We start from the raw sequence: 20658 nt of genomic DNA on the forward strand, positions 1-20658 counted from the left end.
GGAATTAAAATGTTCAGGATTTGCTGTCCAAAGTTTCACAATAATTGAATTCAATAAAAATCGGGGGTGATAGGTACAACAAATATTTAAGAAGAATCACACAATAAATATTCTTTAACTTGAGTTCAAAGTCAGATTACTTAAATGAATTCAGACCGGATAATGAACATTTAACAATTAAAAAGTGAGTCCGATGTTAAGCCTAGGATCAACGTTCACCCCCAGTATAGCACTCGGAAAAAGATTAAAATTGGGTAATAAACTTTTTAAATGTGTAATAAAAATTATTAAGGGTCCGATTTCACATGGCGTCTATTTCAACTCTGTCCATGTTACCCTGCATGATTGAGTGCATATCAACCAGATCGTCTGTTACATCTCCGCTGTCTTCTTCTCTAGGCGACTCATTTTTCTCTTCTTCTCTCCTAAAAGTAAGTTTTATCTTCAATGTGCAGTGAAGGACATGGTGTCAACTGTCAACTAGGAGCGACCAACACGAAATTTCAGTAGGATATGGATATCGGATCCCAAAAAGACGAAAAAAAGTTTAATCCTTAAAAATTATTTACTTGTTGCCGGGTTTGTCCGTTTTGCATTTGTAGCAAGTTTCTCGACGGGAAAAGTTGTGACCATCACATTTAGGACACAGCCAATCGTTTGGGCCTATTGGCTTCCCATCGGCATTCACGACCACCTGATGAATAAATCACTAATTAATCAACTAATTAACTAATTAATTAATTAATCAATAATGAATACATCACTAATTAATATATGGTAATATATCTATAGTGTTAACACTTCACTGAAATACAATTTTGCGATCAATTCCTCCGAAAATGGACAACTTAATAGTAATACTGCCACCTAACAGTACCTGAACTTCAGTTCTCTCCTTGCCACATCTGAAGCACTTTGTTCTCTTCACAAAGTTATTAATATTGCAGTCTTTACATTCCCAGTCCGGCTGATAATTCTTGCCCGGACCTGAACAGTTAGAACAGTTAACTTTTAGATAACAGTTAGAACTGTTAACTTTAAGATAACAGTTATAGCTGTTAAATTTAAGATAGCTTACCCATTACAATAACTCCAATAGTTATAGCTCGTCCAGGCCGAACTAAAAGTTATACTGAATCGAGGGGCTATATTCGGAACTCGAAACTCTAATACAAAATTAAATAATGAAAATCCTTCTTTAAAGATTTCAGAGTACCTGAAACCGGTCCATTCACCAAAACACACATTTCAAAACCAACCTGTTCGGGGCGGAGACCTGCCTCCTCTTTGCGGAGATCTGCCTCCTCTTTGCGGAGACCTGCCTCTAAAAGGAGGAGACCTGCCTCTGAAAGGAGGAGACCTGCCTCTCCTAGGAGGAGAGAACCCTCGTCTGGGTGGAGAGGGACCTCGTCTCATAGGTGGCGATCTGGAGCGACCACCTCTGAATGGAGGAGGACTAAATCTGCTTCGAGGAGGAGGAGGCTCATGTCTGTCGGGAAGTAGAGTTCTTCTCGCAGGAGATCTCTCTGGAAATGGTAAACTGGTATAAGGGTTAGAGGGGGGCATTCGTTGAGATGTTAAGTTTATTTAAAAGTGTTGCTGAAATTCAAACCTTTAGATAGAAAATATTACCATCTTCGGGCAAGTATGTAGCCTAACAATCATAGTTCTCGGTTAAATAGTTCTTTTGAGCGAAACACTAAGAACCTCACTAAATACAAAGTCATCTCACCTTGACCTGCAAGCTATTAATTGAAGACAAATCATTTAAGAACCAAAGACAGTGAAATCTGAGCCAACTCTTTATTACCCTTATTACCTTTTACCTCTTACTTATCTAACATTAACTCTTACCTCTTCTAGCCTGCCTCCTGGGACTCATCCTCCTCTCACTAGACCCTGCTTGATGATCTCTAGTGGCCGCCCTGACTTCTTCACACTCTTCCCTGCTCTTGTTGCACTTAAAACACGTGGTTCTGTAATGGAAGTTGTTGATCCTACAGTCCCTGCAGTCCCACTCAGTTTTAGGGCCAGACACCTGGCTTCTAGCAGGTGGTGCCGCACGACCAGGGTTGAGTTTACCGCACCAGTTGCACGATGTCTCGTCACATCTGTTGAAGGTGCCACAACCACAGGTGTAGCCATCTGATTGGACTGGCTTAGGACGATCTGCGATCAGAGGTGCATTTGTGGAGGCTCTTTTATTTTGGTTGTAAGAGTTGAACAGATCATCAGCCCCACCAGAATCACATTCATCCCGTGTCCGGCCACACTTGTAGCAGTCATTGCGAGTAGGGAAAATATCAACATTACAGAACCGACAGGACCAATCAGGCCCATGCTGCTGCCGGGCGCTGGAAGTGTCTATACGTTGGGGTGGACTCTCTGGTTCGTAGTAATCATCCGGTCTGGAGACTGGAGTTGAGAGGAGGCTCTTGTTCGAGGGACCCTTGTTACTGGGACGGTTATTAAAATTGGCTCTTGGATTAGGCTTGTTTAACTCGTCAGGCTTAGGAGTCTTGCACTTGAAACACTCGGTTCTGAAGCTATAGTTCTTGATGTGGCAATCTGGACAATCCCAGGAACTACCACCACTCTCATCCCCGAACACCTGCCCAAGCAGCGAAGGTCCTGGCTTTGGTCCAGCGTTTGGTTTAGGAGTAGTGCACTTGTAACAGTCTTTTCTCCTTAAACCGTTGAAAGTAGCACAAAGGTTGCACTTCCATTCAGCATCTTGCGATGGAGGAGGGGACATTCTCCTCGGCTGAGGTGGAGGAGGAGAGGGTGCCTTACGACGGATTGGAGATCTAGAACGTCGGCGAGGAGGCGGAGATCTACCCCTACGAGGAGGGGACATGGGCCTGCGGGGCGGCGAGGGCCCTCTCATTCTGGGTGGACTCCTTCTGCCCGGAGAGAAGCTACGACGCATACCTCTAGGTGGAGAACGGGACCTCCTTCTGGTATCGCAAAACTCCCGGGTTCTCTTACATTTAAAGCAGTCGTTACGGTTGGGGAAATTCTTTAAGTTGCAGAATCTGCAGAACCATTCCACACCCACCTGTCTTGCTTTCAGGTCCTCTGACCCTTGGCGGGTGATGTGACACTTGAAGCACTCCTGCCTCCAACCAAAGTTTGTCATCTTACACGGAAAACACTCCCAATCAAGAGCAGACTTCCCCTTGAGCATCAGTTCGGACTTCTCCTTGGGAAGAGTGCACCTATAGCACGTGATGCGCGCGTTGTAGTTGTGAGAAGAGCACTCCCCACACAGCCAGTCACCTTCTCTCATCTGATCTTTATTCCGGGAGCCCCCTCCCTCACTTCCTTCCCTCTTCGTCCCTTCTCTAGACATTTCCTACTGAATATTTAAAGAGTGGTTAACCTTAGCTTTGATTAATAACTTTCAGCGTTTATTTACCTGGTACAGGACATAACCTCAACACTGAATAGATCCTACTGCCTCCTCAGACTCAAGGACAAAAAGCCGCGTCTTATCTGAGAACTTACTAGTGGTCATGAGACATAAACTTTGGATAATTGTGACAGTGAAACACACAGAAAATGTTTTTAGATTTTAACATTGATTTCATTTTTTCTTCTCTGATAAATAAGGTATTAATGGTCAAACTCATCTGGTCAAAAGAAGACGTGTATTCAGCTACAAAACAACTAGGATTACTACATATTTTACACCGAACGTTACCACCCAAAATCATTATTGTTGATTTTGGGTGTCTTTTCATAAGATCAATCAATTCTTGGGGCATATTGAAGGACATATCGTGTGCTGACAAAAAAGAAGTCATATTATGGAAAGCGACATAGAAAGAAGTATAAAAAGAAGATGATGAAGATTGAAGATGTTAGTTTTATAAATACGTCAACACGAATACATTCATCAACAATCAACATCACCCACAAACTTTTACAATAACCTTTGCTGCGTTTCAGTTTTTGCCTACGATAGATTGTTGATAAAATTGAACGGTGTGATTCACGCCTTTATGATGGTTTTAAAGGCCTAAAAACTAAAGAACTTTCCAGATGGAGCTACGCATCTCGAAGAACGTGAAAACTCCAAAGTCTTCCCCAAGAGAATTAGTGCTACGCTTAGCACCAGTATAGGACCATCTATTACTAACACTCTTGAAATGGAAAGTACTGTTGCGCGGCCTATTCCTCATATTTTTTAACCTAACTTAAACTTTTATCCTGAAGAAACTCTGCACAAGTAGATGCACTTAACATCACTTAACGAATGGTAATAAAACTGCAAAGATTGTCTGAATTCTCGATTCTCATTGATATACCAGGGCAAATAACTCTGTAGCCCCCCTCTGTATGACCATTATATATGACAACTTCAGTCCCTTAAACCAACATTAGTCCTGCCGTCTCACACGTCTTATCTAATGTAAACATAACTTCTTAGAGCGATTAAACTAGCTCCAAAAGATCAATATCGTCCACCAAGTCAACTTCAGTTCTTCCTTCAATTCTTCCTCTCCATATCTTTCTACCCGATGTTCTTACTCTTCCACTTCAATGCCTCCATCTATAACACTCCTTCAAAAGAAGAAACCTTCAAGCATTCAACTTAGTTGGATCAGTAATTTAAATGATTAAAGAATTTTCAAAAACAGATAATTTCAATGATTCTACAGAATGTCAAAATCAAAGCAGAATATCAGGGATATAACGCAACTTGTTTTGTGTTTATAAACTTACATGAACGCTGCAAATATGTTAATCCGTTCAGATGCTCGTGATTAGGGTGTCTTGTTCGATAGATCGTCTGAGAAAATGAAGGTGATGGAAAAATGAAACTGAAAGGGAAAGTGAAACTGAAAGGGAAAGTGAAACTGAAAGGGAAAGTGAAACTGAAAGGGAAAGTGAAACTGAAAGGGATGTCCAAAATACAGAAATAGCTCACAATCTGTGGCTCATGTTGAATAATATACATTATAAAAGTTACAAACTTACAGATAAGTGCTAGTTTGCAAGTCACTTTCACTGCTCAGCTGTAGTATTTCATCCTAACGGTACCTCCTCGTCCTGTGGAATGATTCCAACACCATCCGGTGTTCCTTTTAAAAGATCAGTCATATCCTAGAAACTAGGCTATCCACTCCGATAATCTTTACCGATAATTATCTCCGATAATTCGTAAAAAAAGGTTATCTGTTTATCTAGATAAAACATATTTTTATCGGTATAAAAATTCACTAGAAATTACCAAAAAAAACTGCCACAATACCGTAAATTTTTAAAGAAATATTAATGTTTTTGCCTTCCCAAGTAATCCAAGAAACAGTCCCAAACGTCTTCTAGTATGATAGAAGAGGTAGTTTACTTAAATGTGAGCTTAAGAGGTTTATTTACATTTGTATACCTATGGAACTGTAGAACTGTAGAACTGTAGAAGTCTAGAGAAAGTTATTGACATTGTTATCTTGAGGCTAGGGTTCTGGCGTTCTACCTTACAACCATTCTGGAAACAGGAACGAGCATGTTACTGTTAACAAGAGTCAAAAAACCGGCAGGGCACACAATAAAATTCCGTAAGTGTTCTAGGCGTGAAACATTGTCTTCAGGAGAAGGAATCTGTTGCTCCAAGTTATCCACAGGATAAGGAAACGGTTCACTGTTCATCACTTTAAATGCTTTACTGTTTCGAGGAGAATTGGTATTCGTTGCACTACTGTTCTCAGGAGAAGGAAACCGGTGGTCTACTGTTTTGAAGAAAACTGGTGCACTACTGTTCTCAGGAGAAGGAAACCGGTGGTCACTGGTCTACTGTTTTGAAGAGAACTAGTGCGTTACTGTTCTCAGGAGAAGGAAACCGGTGGTATACTGTTTTGAAGAGAACTAGTGCGTTACTGTTCTCAGGAGAAGGAAACCGTTGGTGTACTGTTTTGAAGAGAACTGGTAGTACACTACTGTTCTCAGGAGAAGGAAACCATTGGTCTACTGTTTTGAAGAGAACTCTAGTGCTTTACTGTTCTCAGGAGAAGGAAACCGTTGGTGTACTGTTTTGAAGAGAACTGGTAGTACACTACCGTTCTCAGGAGAAGGAAACCGTTGGTCTACTGTTTTGAAGAGAACTGGTACACCACTGTTTTTAGGAGAAGGAAACCGGTGATCTACTGTTTTGAAGAGAACTGGTACACTATTGTTCCCGGAGAAGAAAACTAATGCTCTAATATTTTCAAAAGAAAGGAAGTTGTACTTTAGCAAGATTACTGGTAAACAGTAATAAATGTCGACAATTAGTTTCTGTGAAATTCGGAAAAATTTCGGCTTTGGCCTTCAGCAAAAAAATTATCGGTTTTATCGGTTTTATCTAGATAAAACCTAAATTTTTATCTGTTTATCTAGATAAAAGATTTCATACCGATAATGGATAGCCTACTAGAAACATAACAACTATTTATCATATAGCAAATAAAAGGTTCGAATACAAAAATCAGAGAAGAATCAGAACATGAATTTGAATTATAGTCTTGGATGATGCCAATCGTAGTTGACGGCCTAGTCACAAATATTGAAACCAAATTACATATGTGCGATTTACCACTACTTGGTGTACTTATAATTGTCTATAATATATAAATAGGTCATCGGTTGAAACAGTTAAAGGGAACAAATTGAAGAAAATAAGAAAATGATTTATGTATTATATCTTTATATTATGATAAACGCTGATACAGCAACATTTAACGTCCGTGTCTTGCCCCAAAATCTCATACTCCAGAGCTATTGTTTTAACCCCAACCCTGACTAGACCCCTTACTCCCTGACGAGGCTCTGGGGTACAACGCTTCCAGGCAGGACGTCCTGGTTAACCTTTTTTGCGTGGTAATTGGTGGATGGGGAAAGTTGAAGATTCAACTCGTCGCCCGATTCTTTGCAAAGTTTTTAAACGGGAAATCGCCTTTCAAACATGGAACAAAACATATGCACAAAAAAACTGGAAAATTGTCAACATAAAATGCGAAAGTAAAAACAAATAAGCTATTTAATGTTATTAATATTATGATTGTAATAGTGTATTTGCAAAATTAATAAAAACATGCCATCTGTCCTCTCGGCCCTCAGTTTAGTAGTCCTGAAAAGCAACATCTTGGTCCGAACAATTGTCAGGTGTTTTAAGTTCCTCGTGGATGTCCACTGATGGATCGGGATCTAATTGCACTGTCTTTTCAACTTTGTCAGACTTCTCCTCGACTTGGTCAAGTTTCTCCTCAACTTCACCAGACTTCCCATCTTTTTCTTCAGGTGCTTCCTCGGTTTGCTCTGACGTTTCCATTGCTTCTTTCTCCGAGGATTCCTCGACAACATTTTCAACGACATTTTCTACAACGTTTTCAGAGGCATCCTCAGTCTTTTCCTCACTTTCAGTCCCCTCACTTGGTTTGGCATCATCTGTTGCAGCACTTTCTCCCGCTTCCTCGCCCTCTTTGACACTGAGAAATTCACAATGATGACAAACAAAGATAAGAAAGAATTTTGTTAATATTACAAACGTCAATTAATTAAATAATGATTCAATTGAAGACTAAACTAAATGCTTAGCTAAATAAATACCTAACGATAACATGACCAATTAATAGAAATTATCTTTAAGAAGACATTTAAATTAAGTACCCCTAAGTAACATGTTAAATGTGTTAACATGTGTTAACATGTTGAGTAAACTCACGGTTTATCTGCTGCGCACTTGAAGCATTTCTGGCGCTGAGCCCAATTATAGGCTAGACACTGAACACAATCCCAGTCCAGCTCACTTCCCTTCACATCACGGAACGACTGTTAAAGAAAGAGGTCTATTAATTCTTGAGATCAATTATGGAATCATTTAAATGTAATAAATTATCGATTCATAACAGGCATTAAACGGATAAAACGAATTATAATAACGCTAGTAAAAGTTTACAGAGCAGCTTATCATAAGCTAAGTAGCTAATTAGGTGACCCTAATTACTAATTAGTGACTGATTAGTAATAACCTTCTGATGCAGAGAGCAGAGACTATCATAGTTCTTCTGGGCTGTCAGCGCCTCCTCCCCCTCAGGGTCCTTCTTCTTACTCTTAGTAGCTAGCCTCTTAGCAATCCTCTTTAGTTTTATCATCTTCCTACCATCAATCTCACCCTCTGCTATCTTCTTATCCGGGTCAGCTTCACACTCGGCCCACATGGCCACGTATTCCTCTATTACCTCCGGCAGGGTCTTACCTCCCCATTCTTGTTCAAAGTTTTTGGGAGTGTTGGGTGGTATGGCTGTTTTGTTTGCCTCTGCAACTTTCTCCTGAGAAATAAACTTGGTTGAAGACACAATTTACAACTTGTATATATATATATATATTCCAAATTTTTGATAATCTACAATTTCTACGCGTGTGAGTTTATTTTTGGGCAATCTCTTACATAAACTTAAGAACCCCGAGCTAATTTAAATATTTGATAGATTGAGCTTCTGGTCCCTTTAAATAAGATATCGTTAATCACCTCAACCTCCTCTTTCTTTCTAGAGCATTGCCTACATGTAGTCCGTTTAGCAAAGTTTGTAAAATCACACTTTCCACACTTCCAGTCAGGGAAATACTTCTTTTCTGAAGACAATTATAATTAAATTAACTTTTAATTAGCAATATTTGAACTGGACAGCTGAAAAACAAAAACATTATTCTGAGTAGTCACAATTTAATTTGATAATCAGTTCATTTAAAGTACCTTCTTTTTTCTTGCCAGCTTGAGCTGTTTTGTTCACTTTTCTATTAGGAGAAGGAGGGCGATTTCTGGGGGTGTTGCTGTAAAATCGCGGAGGTGATCTACTAGGCCCTGTGTCGAATAATGTTAATGAGTTCAGCTTCAGTCAGTTCAGTGCAGGCTCCTTGATTTGCTTTACACAAAACTAGGTGTTCTAAAACTGTTTTGTTCGATCTGTCTGATGTTTTTTAAACAGGCTGTAAACTAAATCAATAAGACCGCACTGAACTGATATAAAATGAGATTTTTGTCAATTCAGTTGACGTGAATATCGATACCGAAATTTAAAACTATTAAAGAGATTTAATTCAAGGGTAAATTCACATCACTAGTGACATTATAGATTCAAAATGGCAGGGACAATGCAGTAAATCAGCTTCCTCCATGATCGAAAAACTACGGATACCAAGACAGAGGAACTGTTAGCTGGAAAACGGACCATTGATGTGAAGCATATCAACAAAGATAGACAAAAAGCTGAGCTGACTCAAGCTGCAGTCCAAAAACCTAGCCTTACCTCCACGCATAGGGTGATCTCTTGGTCGGTGGTCATTCGGCCTGCCGCATTTCAAGCAGTCCGGTTCTATCATCCGGTTGAAGTTGCCGCATCGGCATGTATACCCCTGTCCAGAGCCACCCGGCATGTCCCTCCGTTCCGGACCATACCGGTCTCGTGGATCTGGACCACGTGGATCTGGACCTCTTGGATCTGGACCGAATCTGTCCCGCGGGCCCGGACTAAATCTGTCCCTAGGACCTGGACCATTCCTGTCTACATTTCCAAATTGGGGACGTGGATCGCTTCTTAATTCACATTCCTCCCTGAAGCGTCCACATTTGAAGCAATCAGGGCGCTTCGGAAAAACATCGACTCTACAGAAGCCGCACACCCAATCTGGTCCCCACTGGGTTCTGGGGTTTCCAGGGCCAGCAAAACAGGGCGCTCCTGGCCCTGGATTGGGCCTGGGTCGTTTAGCTGGAGACATGGGAGAGTCAGACTTCATGCTATGATTCAGAACTACCTGAGGGTTATCTTTTGGGGTGTTATCAATGGTAATAGACAAGCTCAAATCACTGCCTTGAGCAACAGTCTCTTTAGCAGCTTTGCACTTAAAACACTCTTTTCTCTGAGCGAAGTTCACTACGTCACACGCTATACAAATCCACTGTCCCTTCTTCAGTTTCTTACCATTACCCGGTCCCGATTGAGCTACTGGCCCAATTCTGGAATGAACAGAACTGTTGGCAGGGCCTGCTCCGCCGTCTCCTCTAATAGTAGTACACTTGTAACAATCGTTCCTCATCGGACCATTGCTTGTAAAGCACAACATACACTGCCACTCTCCCTGAGTACCACGCTGTGGTGGCACAGAGGCCTTGTTGAGAGGGGAAATAGCCCGACGGGGAGGGGACGGTAACAACCGTCTACCTCCTCCGGGGGGAGATCTAGACCTGCCTCGGTACATTGGTGGTGGGGAGGGACCCCGCATAGGGGGACTCCGCCCTCTGGGGAACATCCCGAAACGTGGAGGGGATCTGTCCCTGGGGTACCCCATCATTGGGGGAGGGCTCATTCTCCTCGGGGGACTCATCATTCTCCGGGGTGGGATTACATCTGCCATATCCTTGGCTCTCTTGCACTTGAAACAATCCATCCTGTGTGCAAAATTCTCCAAGTTGCAGAACCTGCACAACCATGGAACTCCCTCTCTATCTGCCTTTATATCGTCAGATTCCCGCTTGCTGATGAAACACTTGAAACAAGTGTTTCGAAAGCCAAAGTTCTTAGCTTTACATTTATAGCAATCCCAGTCAAGAGCAGATTTGCCCTTCGACCTCACCTCAGACTCCTGTTTGGTCATGGGACACTTGTAGCAGACGACACGAGCGCTGAAGTTCTTGGCGGTGCAACCAGCACAGAACCATTCTCCCTCTCTTAGAGACTGAGCTGATTCGGGAGCCTTGCGTTTCATAGACATACCAGGCTATTGAATGTTATTTATTATACTATTTTGTAGTATTATTTTGTAATAAGTCACGTGTCTAAAGTTTACTCTTATTAAATGATTTAAGACGTAGAATAACTGCAGCTATTTAGATGGCCTTTATTATCGAATTTACAATCTTGATTTAAGAAAACATTCAACAAACTCCGTGCCGTTATTTCACTGCAGAAGATATTTCTTTAGCTGCTTTTAGTAATTTAAGACAGATACTTTGGTATTTTGGTAGTAGCTTAAACCTAAATATTGAGAATGCAATTGAGACGATTAGTGAAAGTTCAAACTCGGTACTTTTAAAAACATCAATTTTTATACAAAGATTCATCTGAAAGTTGATTCCTAAGAGGAAAAAAATGGTAATTGTAATGTTAACTTTGAATGAAACCGGATAAAATAAAGAATACTGACATTATCCTCATAACAGAGGAGTTCATTAATACAAATAATTTATTAATTTAATTGCTGAATGCTTCATTTCACTTTTTCAGGACGCTCTATCAAAACTAGAGTCACATCTCAAATCACTGTATTTCGTTGGGTGGCAGAGAGAAGAAGCGAGGGAATAACATTAAAACTTATTCTATCCGCTTGTAAATTCGCTTAGCTTCCGTCCCCTTTGGAGACTCCAAATTGAGGACCATGGTATCGTCATCCACCAGCTGTCTGACAAGAAGATACTCAAAACTCTCCGTTCTGTGCAACTCCCTGATTCCTTCATCCACCCATGTTGTATCCACTTCAGCGCTCTCTCCATTAATCTCCACCTCGGAGAAAGTCCCCCCGACATCGTACTCTTGGTGTTTGCCGGATCCTAACCCAGCTGCTTTCACCACCACCTTCATGTGTTCTCCCTCCTGTTCAATGTGGTGTTCCGAGCTGACAATCCCGGCGGCCGTTCGTTTCAGGTACCCAACGTTGCAGTCAACCATGAAGGGATCAAAGTTCTCGGACTCCTTCAGTCTCCATTTTCCGGAGAAGTTGGGAGACCCGGGTGGGGAAGCTGAGCGGGTTCTCTCGGGAGATCCGGGAATTGGAACTGATCCGGGGACTGAATCATCAGCTGACATGTGTGCTTCTTTTTAGGGAGCTAGGGAATGCGCTGTTAAGGTGGATAGTTAAATATGAGATAAATATAGTCTTGCTACAGTCATTAGTTTTCTATAACAATGTAAATTTGAATATGATAGTAAGATTTTGATCTTTGAATTTGAAAAGAAACCTTTAAAAAACCAATCTTTCGAAAAAGCTCTAAAACAATAATTAAGAGTATCAGGAACAATCAGCGTCATACCAAGAAGTGCTACCAGAGAAATCACAAAATATTTAGGAATTCGCCCAGAGGCTGGGAGACAATATTCCACCCCGATCCTAAAACCCTGACCAAAATCCCAAACATAATCAAAGTTTCAACCCTCCCCGGGCCGTGGGATAGTGTCCAACTCTAGTGCACACACAAACCGGAGTTTGTTTAAAACACCAAACCGTTCACACTACACACCTCAAAAGGGTGTCCGGTATAATGTGCATTCTCCAGGAGACGGTATTTTAATTATTAATATCTAGTTTTGAAGTGAAACTTCCACATCCCGCCAACGATAAGAACACATATTAAATTACCTATGACGTCATAAATACTCAAATCTCACCGGAGACTCTCCTCTTCTCGATAAAATCCTGGTACTTTCAGCGCGGTTAAAAATACCAAACACAAAGTTTCTCATTTTAGCAGGTTCACAAGTAAAAGGTAAAAATTTACAGAACCAAGGAATATAAAAAAGACTCTCAGCAGTCTCAGTCTCTCTGGAGTCTCGTTACTCCTCCTTCTCCTCTAAACCTCTTCTCACTCCACACTCTGAAACAAAGAGTTCCAGGTTTCAATCAGTTCCAGATGACCTCACGGTTCGTCAGTACATGTCATATCTGGTTTACCTCACCAACTTTCGGTACCATACATATTGAACTTTTGAGGACAAATCAGAGCCTTACACAGTGTTTAGAAATTTAGCTACTCCACCGACACGTGATGCCCATATAAGGTAACATGAGCATTTGCACTACAGGAACAGAACTCGCTGAGATCCATGCGCCACAATTCGAATTTTCCTACTAACATAATTAATAAACCAGAAAACATCCAGATTAAGACTAACCTTAAATCTCCAGAAACACGTGACTACCATGTACCAGCAACAGCAGCACTCTCCTCCTCCGCTGGTTTGGGGTCCTTGCAGCGGTAACAGTCTGTTCTCCTTGAGAAGTTGTTACCCCCGCAGGAACCACAGGTCCAATCACCGTCCCGTACCGGTCTACTCGACTTTTCTAGACTTCTAGGGGGAGTGCACGATTTTATATGGGGATTTTACAGTTTTGTATAAGTTAGTTACATCCGCTTTAATATTGCAGAAGAAACAATGTGGCTGCTTGGCTGAATTCGAATTTTTGATTTTTGGACGTTAAATGATTTTCAAAATTATAAAAGTTCCCTGATCAAACAAAACACGATCCCGGACACGCACCTTGAATCAATACCGTGGCCCTCTTCCGGCTTAGCCAGATGACACTTAAAACAATCCGTCCTCTTACTATAGTTCAACCCGTGACAATCCGGGCATATCCAATCAGTAGGAAACCTCTTCTTTGGGATACTGAGGGGACCATCTGGAGGTGAGGACTGGGGTTTGTAAGCAGAGTAGGTGGCACGTGGTGGTTCTATGTAAGGGTTGTCACGTGGGGCTGTGTGGTCACGTGGAGGCTCTGAGTAGGCTCTACCTTCTCGTACTGGGAGAGGGGGGACTGTTAGGATACAACAGAGTATGTCGGATAAAGTTAAAAGTAGCAGGATACAGGATAAACATGAAAAACCCTGAAATGGGCCCCTGAAGTGATATACTAAAATGAAGTGTAGACACTTTATGATGATACTTGGGGTAAATAATTAATCACCAACCCATAACACCATCAAGCGGCTTCTTTTCAAAGCAGCGGTAACAGTCGAACCGCTTGTAGAAGTTATTGACTCCGCAAACTGGACAGGGCCACTCTGCTTCGCCTGTTAAAGGATCTACGTCCGGCGCGCGCTCCGGGATTGCTCCGGGATTAAACCTGAAACACAAGGGATTGCAACTCTGTTAGTGATCAGGCTTATATATGAAATTTTGTGAGATAGTGTTCCATTCCGATGCCTGTCATAGCCGACATTTCTCCGCGACAAAATGCACATTGCATATGTATAAACAGTGCACATATACATGAAAATCTTATCCCAGTCTTAAATACCTCCGGTTTGATCTTAAATACCTGATAGGTGATCTCTGTCTGTATCCTCTCTCAGGGGTGGGTGATCTGATCCTTGACATGTTGATTCGCTGTTCCGCCTGATAAGACGGCTGGTGAGATCGGTTGTTGCTGGAGTTGTAGCTTCTGGGTTTAGGGAGGTGACATTTGAAGCAGTCCGTGCGTCGGGAGTAGTTCAGGACCCCACTGAAAAATAGGTTTTTTTATTTGTTTGTTGTTACTATTTTCAATTTATTAAGAAGAAAAAAATAAGTTGATATGACCTGACAAAGTTCAATAGTTTGAGTCTTAAAATTATAGCTGTAGAAAAGCCTTGGTGAAGATACTACAAGAATGACCATAGCATAAGTTTATCACAGGTATCCACGAACACCCACCAGTCACAAAACCACGACCCATCTCTAGCTTCCTGCCCGCCAGGACCAGCTCCTCCAGGTCCTCCAGGTCCTCCCGTAGATGATATGAACCTCGGCTTTGGCTCACCACACTTGAAACAGTCTATCCTTCGGCTGAAGTTGTTTCCTTTACAATTCCGACATTCCCAGTCGTTGGGATGTTTAGGGTCTATTGGAGGTTTGCGGGCGTGGCATTTGAAGCAGTCTATCCGGCGTGAGAAGTTGTTAGAGCCACATTTGTCGCATTCCCAGTCTTCCGTGAACACGTCTTTCTTATCTTTACCCTGACAGAGATGGAGTTGTGAGGGGGAGGGGGAACAAACAAGAAATCTTGTAATTTTTCACGTGTTTTCCTGATTTCTTTCAAAGAAACAGAGTATTAGGGACTTCTCTATTTTATTGAAATTTATCACAAATAAAAAAAAACGCCTCAAGCAATGAACTAGCTACTTTGATTGGGAACCAGCTTTGTTTACTGGTTAATGTTTACTCAGGAGATTATACAATAATATTATAATATTATACTATTTACTAATATTAGTTAAAATAAACCGAACCAAGCCTCACCTTAGGGAGTTTGCACTTTGAACACTTCTCTCTATTTATATCATTCTCGTTACTACAATTCTTACAAGTCCATCTGGGTGATTGGTTGTTTGGGGAGTCGGATCGGTGGGGGGAGCGAGACCTTGATCGTGACCTGTCCCCTTTACTGCTACCCATATCTAGTAGAGGTTATTGTGATTAGTTAGTTATAACTTTATAATCAGAGGGATTAGTTAGCGTGTTATTATAACGGAAAGTTGGAAAACTGCCAGTGGTAACTGAGATAGGTGTGGAGAATAATCACAGTAGTCAATTAAAGAATACAAGCAATTATAAATATGATAATACCAATTCAGCAAAACATTACCAAACATAAGGGAGGGGGCTAGTTAAACGTACTAACAGGGGGAACGTACTAATGGGACTGGTTCATATCATAAATATAATAAATAAATAATAATTGTAATTATTTATTCATTTAATAAGCCTCCAAAGATACATCTCTACTTCTCACACAAATATCTAACACTATACTTGATTTAGACCGTGGTGAAATTATATTTTAGAGTGCTGTGATTCGGATAATTCTTATAAAAAAGTTTGTAAAAATGTCAAAAATTCGTTACCTTCTGTGCATGTCAAGGTAGGTAACACAACAATAAGTTCAGAAGAACTGAAAAGAAGAACTCCAGTAAAGAAGAACTTTACTGGAGAACATTTTAAAAGCATCTGTAAGGATATCAAGATGATATCGCTTACTAAAATAAGATATACAAGTCGTGATAAATCGGTCTCTCTGTATATTAAGTACTGTTATATTGGCATAACTAACGATTTGAAACTGATTCAACCACTAAATTTGAGGTCGTCATAAAACAGTATTCCAGTCTCAATGGCATTCTCAATGGGTTAAAAATCAGGGATCTACAATCAAGCGTAAAACATCTTCTTATCAGCGGCTCTAATAACATGAGCACATCAAAAAAACACTATCAACATAATTGATAGTTCTATTATTAAAAGCAAATACCCGCATATACGTAATATAATGTATAACAATATAACTAGTAATAGTCCTCTTTAACTTATATAAATTAAATAAGTAATTAATTACTTGTAATAATATTACAGTAATATAATTACTAATATTACTGTTGTAAGGTTTTGTACTTTTGGCTCTTTTGCACTATAAGCTTTGGTAATGGATAATATACGGAAAGCCATAATTGATCATTTTCATTTATATTATGATAAGATTATAGAAACCTGATAGGCGATTGAAAAAATTAAAATTTTAACGCCTGGGTGAACATTTGAAGACAATTTTATAATTCTGTCAGCTGAATCTTAATTAACATACCTTGCAAGAAATAAGGCTGTAGTTATATCATATCAATCAATCATTATTATAGAAAAACTGTTAATGAATAATTTAAGAAAGTAATATTAATTAATATTAAGTAACATTACTTTAATTAATTAAAGTAATATTAATTAAAGAATCAAATGGTATTGGGCGCTTTCACCCAAATTAAACAAGTTTTATTTTCTAAAACCATTCTGTTTTCAAAAGGGTATATAATATAGTCAGCCAACACTTAGAAAAAAGGCTGATTAATTATCTTTAAGGACTACGTCTGACAATCGATAATTATCTAATTAACTAATTAATTGACACAATTAAGTTCCTAATCCTCCAAGAGTGGTTTAGGATCTTCACACTTGTAGCATTTAGTTCTCCGGGCCCAGTTGTTCTCCCCACAGGAATCTGGAGAGTAATAATTAATTGGAGAGAAATTAATTAACTGTCGGTTTTTCTACTGATTAATAATTATCAGAACAATTTGAAGTAGAATTGGTTGAATTACTGATTTCAAACCGATTCAAAGAATTCGGAGCGAACATGAGAAGAAATTTCAGAGGAAAATAATAAAGATTAACAAAGTTCATGTCAGAAAGGACATAACAAACAGATGTTCGCGAACAGGTGTTCGTGAACAACTTATGATGGTTACCAGATCATATGACTGCATAATAACAGTACACAGACTTGCCTGCAAAGTGCGATGATGTGAACCCCTTGACACTGAATCAAGCAGGGTTCACATCATTGCAGGCACATAATCTTTTACTTGAACAGTGACAAATTTTAATTTAATTTAAATTTATCGCAGATTATAGTAACAGACTGAAGTGTCGCACAGTTTACCTACCATACTATAAGTTATATATTGATGCAAGCTAGTAAGGTATTTTGATTCTTGATGCAAGGAAACAGTGGAATTATTATAAATTAGAACAGCCTTCTTTTACTTGAACATTTACAAATTTTAATTTGACACCTTACTAGCTTGCATCAAGATATAACTTATAGTATGGTAGGTAAACAGTAAACTTTGCTACACTTCAGTCTGTTACTATGATCTGTGATAAATTTAAATTAAATTAAAATTTATAAACAAACACCTGTTCGCGAACAGGGGTCGGGCTATCTGGATACTGCCGAATATCACAGTGCTGGCAAGCACGACCGTGGCTCGCAACGTCCACTCAAAATTTGCACGTGCGAAAGGTAAGAATTTTGCTCATTCGTGATTTCGAACAAATTGTGCTTTGCCACGACAATTCAATGGCATTATATATGAATTTAATGCCAACTTGAATGAGTATAATGTGGCATGTTCAGTCAGTGATCGACCGATATGCTTACCTAAACACAAGGAAATGTTTTCAAAGGAAAAATTTCGAAATCGAAATCGAAATCGTTGAAATTACCTCCTTATCAATGAAGATATCAGTTTACATTTCGACTTTATAAAGTACACTGACATTAATCTTGATGATGACTTGATAAAGCTTCACTGGTTAGATGTAAAGAAAAGGATTGTCTTCAAAATCTTGCTACTATCTCATAATCAAGTCACTGTTAGGATTGGCACCAACTTATCTGCAAGACATGTTCAAGTATTCTCACCATGGTCATTCATTGAAGCTTATTGTTCCTTCTTGTAATTCAAAGTTTGGTGAGCGTAGCTTCTCTGTGGTGGCTCCAAAGATCTACAATCGTCTGCATGTTACCATCTCCTCAGCTCAATCCCTGGAATCTTTTAAAGCTCTTTTTTTAAAACTGCCCCTAGATGGACTTGAAAAACTTCATCGATAACTATGTTGGTCAAATTTGGTTTTCGATCTTTGCATACGTAATATATTTAATTACCATTTTCTGGCTTTAGTATTGACGATATATTTTCAAGTATAAGTTACCTTCTTAACTCAGTATTTATGATATTTTTTGGGATGACTAGTTCTAACACTGCTTAGTATAAGTTTTATCTTATAAGCGGTGTTATTAAATTTCAATTTATTATTATTATTAATCAAAAAGAGATGATATTTGACCAAAACCCATAATTGGGTAGAGTGGACCGCTGCCAGAGTCTCTCTTTTATTTCCCAAACAAAAGGAAATGATATTAATTTGAATGAGCGTCTGCAAATGGGAAAAGCGAGCGACCGATTTCATTCTCGGTATCATTTTGCATTTGCAGACGGTCATTCAAATTAATATCACTTCCTTTTGTTTAGAAAAGAGAGACACTGGCAGCGGTCCACTCTACCCAATTATGGGTTTTGATCAAATTAATATCAGATAATAAATAAATAATCAAATAGATAATAAAATAAATAAATAAATAAACTTACCACAAGCCCAGTCCCCAGGTTGTACTCCTTGTCTCTTATCTTGGACAACCTCGTTCTCTCCCTTGTGTTCTCCACATCCTTTACATGTTTCCCGACGGGCAAAGTTGTGGAAGTTACCTAAAATAAATAATAATGTAAGTAAGATACAGCGGAATAAAATAAGTAGAAAGCCAAGGAATAAAGTGATTTAAACACATTTAAAAGTAGAGTAAAAGTAGAGTATAGGTAATCAAAAGGGCAAAGGCACATGGAATCAACTTTTGTAATTTGTTAACGATCCACGTTTTAGATAAAGCAAACTCTCCCTACAAACAGTAGACTCACATCCAGCACACATCCAGTCTCCGTTTCTGACGGGGTTACGTCCCATAGCTCCACCTCGGGGAGGCGGTGGGGGACCACGTGAGTAGTACCCGTCATTAGGGGGGCCGTGATTAGGGGGGCCGTGATTAGGGGGCCCGTGATTAGGGGGCCCGTTATTGTAGTAGGGACTAGAACCGTGGTAATGATTGCTGTCTCGGTGGTCAGCTGAAATTTGTTGTCAATTTGTCGTTGATGATTAAGTATAGTCAAATACGTAGATGAAGTTATAATCTGAACAACGGAAGACAAAACTATGATAATAAGATCTACTTACAAGCGTATTTTGGAGCCTGGCATCCAAAACAGTAAGCTCTTCTGGCAAAGTTGTTCATGTTACAGTTCATGCAGATCCAGTCATTTCCCTCGGGGCGCTGCTTCCGGCACTGAAAGCACGCAGACCTGCGCGCGAAGTTGTGAGTACCGCACGTGCTGCAGCTCCAGTCACCATTCCTAAACTCAAACTTGTCTGACTCGCCCGCAGTTCCATCCTTGTGTGCTTTGCATTTGAAACATGATTGCCTTCTGGCGAAGTTGTTGGCCTGAAGTGTTATTGTGCTTAGCTATCGATGTGTAAGCATTTAAATCAAGAACGAAATTTTCACAAGAATATATCAGTCTGGTATCCTTGAACATAAAACACCTGTATATATATATATAGTACGTGTCTTTACCTTGCAGCTGCTGCAAGTCCAGTCCCCGTCCCTCACTTCTCTGGATCCTACTTTATCTTCTGCATCTGGTACAGCCTCTTCAATCTTTTCTTCAATATTCTCTTCAATCTGGCTCTTCAATCTTATCTTCAATCTTCTCTTCAATCTTATCTTCCATCTTCTCTTCCGTTTTCACCAGTTCTTCCAGCTCCTCCAGTTCTTCTTTAACACCAGCCTCTTTCTCGATCACAACATCAACACTAGATTGAGGAGATATTAGAGACCACGTTAGTTGCACTTGTGAGATATAAAGATGAGAGACTGTGAAACTCAGTCAATGTAGCTGAAATTACAAATTTTAATTCAAGAGTAGATAGGGGTCGTTCACATATTCATTTATCATTTTTTGGAACATTTTTACCCGGAAACCCCCCCCCCCCCCCCCCTCAGCTGATTACGTAATATGTGAACGACCCCATATTATAAAAAAACATTACCTTTTCTCCTCTTTGCTTTCAATGACGCCATCTTTTATGTCATCTTTAGGTTTCTGGCAATCGATACAGTGTGTCCGCCGAGCAAAGTTGTTGACCTCACAGGATTCACATGTCCAGTCCCCAGGGAGAATCTCACCACTGCCCATGGCTAAAATATGATAAAATTAGCTGCTAATTAATCAATTAATTAAATTAGCTTAAGATATTTAGGGACCTATTATTGACCCAAGTTGAAAATTTTTTGTTGTTGATGTTTTTAGATTCTTAATAAATACAAAGCTTAAAATGAAGTGAATCATGTTTTCCATACTTAGCAATAATACTAGCTATTGTTTTATGTGCTTCTTTAAACAAAGTGCACATTTAAACACTCTAGAAAACTAAGAGATCGTAAAATAAGATCTGCAATAACTGAATCCTACAAACTAATAAAGTGTAT

General features: G+C 39.7%; 5 protein-coding genes across 6 annotated transcripts; all 5 read right to left on the minus strand.

Moving 5' to 3' along the window:
* Positions 1-67: 67 nt before the first annotated feature.
* LOC134821534 (serine/arginine repetitive matrix protein 1-like) lies at positions 68-5470 on the minus strand. Of its 2 annotated transcripts, XM_063832241.1 has the most exons (7): positions 4984-5470; positions 4729-4795; positions 1855-4566; positions 1260-1526; positions 878-987; positions 570-694; positions 68-425 (listed from the first exon to the last, which is right to left on the minus strand). In XM_063832241.1, exons 3-7 carry the CDS (start codon positions 3350-3352, stop codon positions 302-304), a joined length of 2124 nt encoding a protein of 707 aa, XP_063688311.1. In that variant the 5' UTR covers positions 3353-4566; positions 4729-4795; positions 4984-5470; the 3' UTR covers positions 68-301. The 2 variants fall into 2 exon arrangements, with proteins under 2 accessions (XP_063688311.1, XP_063688309.1); XM_063832239.1 differs by having other exon boundaries at positions 1855-4795.
* A 1177-nt stretch (positions 5471-6647) lies between these two features.
* On the minus strand, positions 6648-10829 carry LOC134821533 (uncharacterized). Its single transcript, XM_063832238.1, has 6 exons — positions 9288-10829; positions 8735-8842; positions 8510-8613; positions 8010-8309; positions 7703-7809; positions 6648-7466 (listed from the first exon to the last, which is right to left on the minus strand). The coding sequence occupies exons 1-6, from the start codon at positions 10747-10749 to the stop codon at positions 7100-7102; spliced, it is 2448 nt and encodes an 815-aa protein (XP_063688308.1). The 5' UTR covers positions 10750-10829; the 3' UTR covers positions 6648-7099.
* Positions 10830-11044: 215 nt separating this feature from the next.
* Positions 11045-15185, minus strand: LOC134821537 (uncharacterized). Its single transcript, XM_063832244.1, has 7 exons — positions 15030-15185; positions 14445-14746; positions 14071-14253; positions 13721-13875; positions 13290-13551; positions 12924-13100; positions 11045-12625 (listed from the first exon to the last, which is right to left on the minus strand). The coding sequence occupies exons 1-6, from the start codon at positions 15183-15185 to the stop codon at positions 12947-12949; spliced, it is 1212 nt and encodes a 403-aa protein (XP_063688314.1). The 3' UTR covers positions 11045-12625; positions 12924-12946.
* On the minus strand, positions 11349-11840 carry LOC134821636 (fatty acid-binding protein, adipocyte-like). The gene has a single exon (XM_063832338.1). The coding sequence runs from the start codon at positions 11838-11840 to the stop codon at positions 11349-11351; it is 492 nt and encodes a 163-aa protein (XP_063688408.1).
* A 1410-nt stretch (positions 15186-16595) lies between the features above and the next one.
* Positions 16596-20368, minus strand: LOC134821535 (uncharacterized). Its single transcript, XM_063832242.1, has 7 exons — positions 20220-20368; positions 19869-19982; positions 19744-19819; positions 19347-19611; positions 19034-19237; positions 18710-18826; positions 16596-16776 (listed from the first exon to the last, which is right to left on the minus strand). Exons 1-7 carry the CDS (start codon positions 20363-20365, stop codon positions 16697-16699), a joined length of 1002 nt encoding a protein of 333 aa, XP_063688312.1. The 5' UTR covers positions 20366-20368; the 3' UTR covers positions 16596-16696.
* Positions 20369-20658: the final 290 nt, after the last annotated feature.

The sequence above is a fragment of the Bolinopsis microptera genome, chromosome 10, assembly GCF_026151205.1.
Source record: "Bolinopsis microptera isolate Bmic1 chromosome 10, MBARI_Bmic_1.0, whole genome shotgun sequence".
Classification (NCBI taxonomy): Eukaryota; Metazoa; Ctenophora; class Tentaculata; order Lobata; family Bolinopsidae; genus Bolinopsis; species Bolinopsis microptera.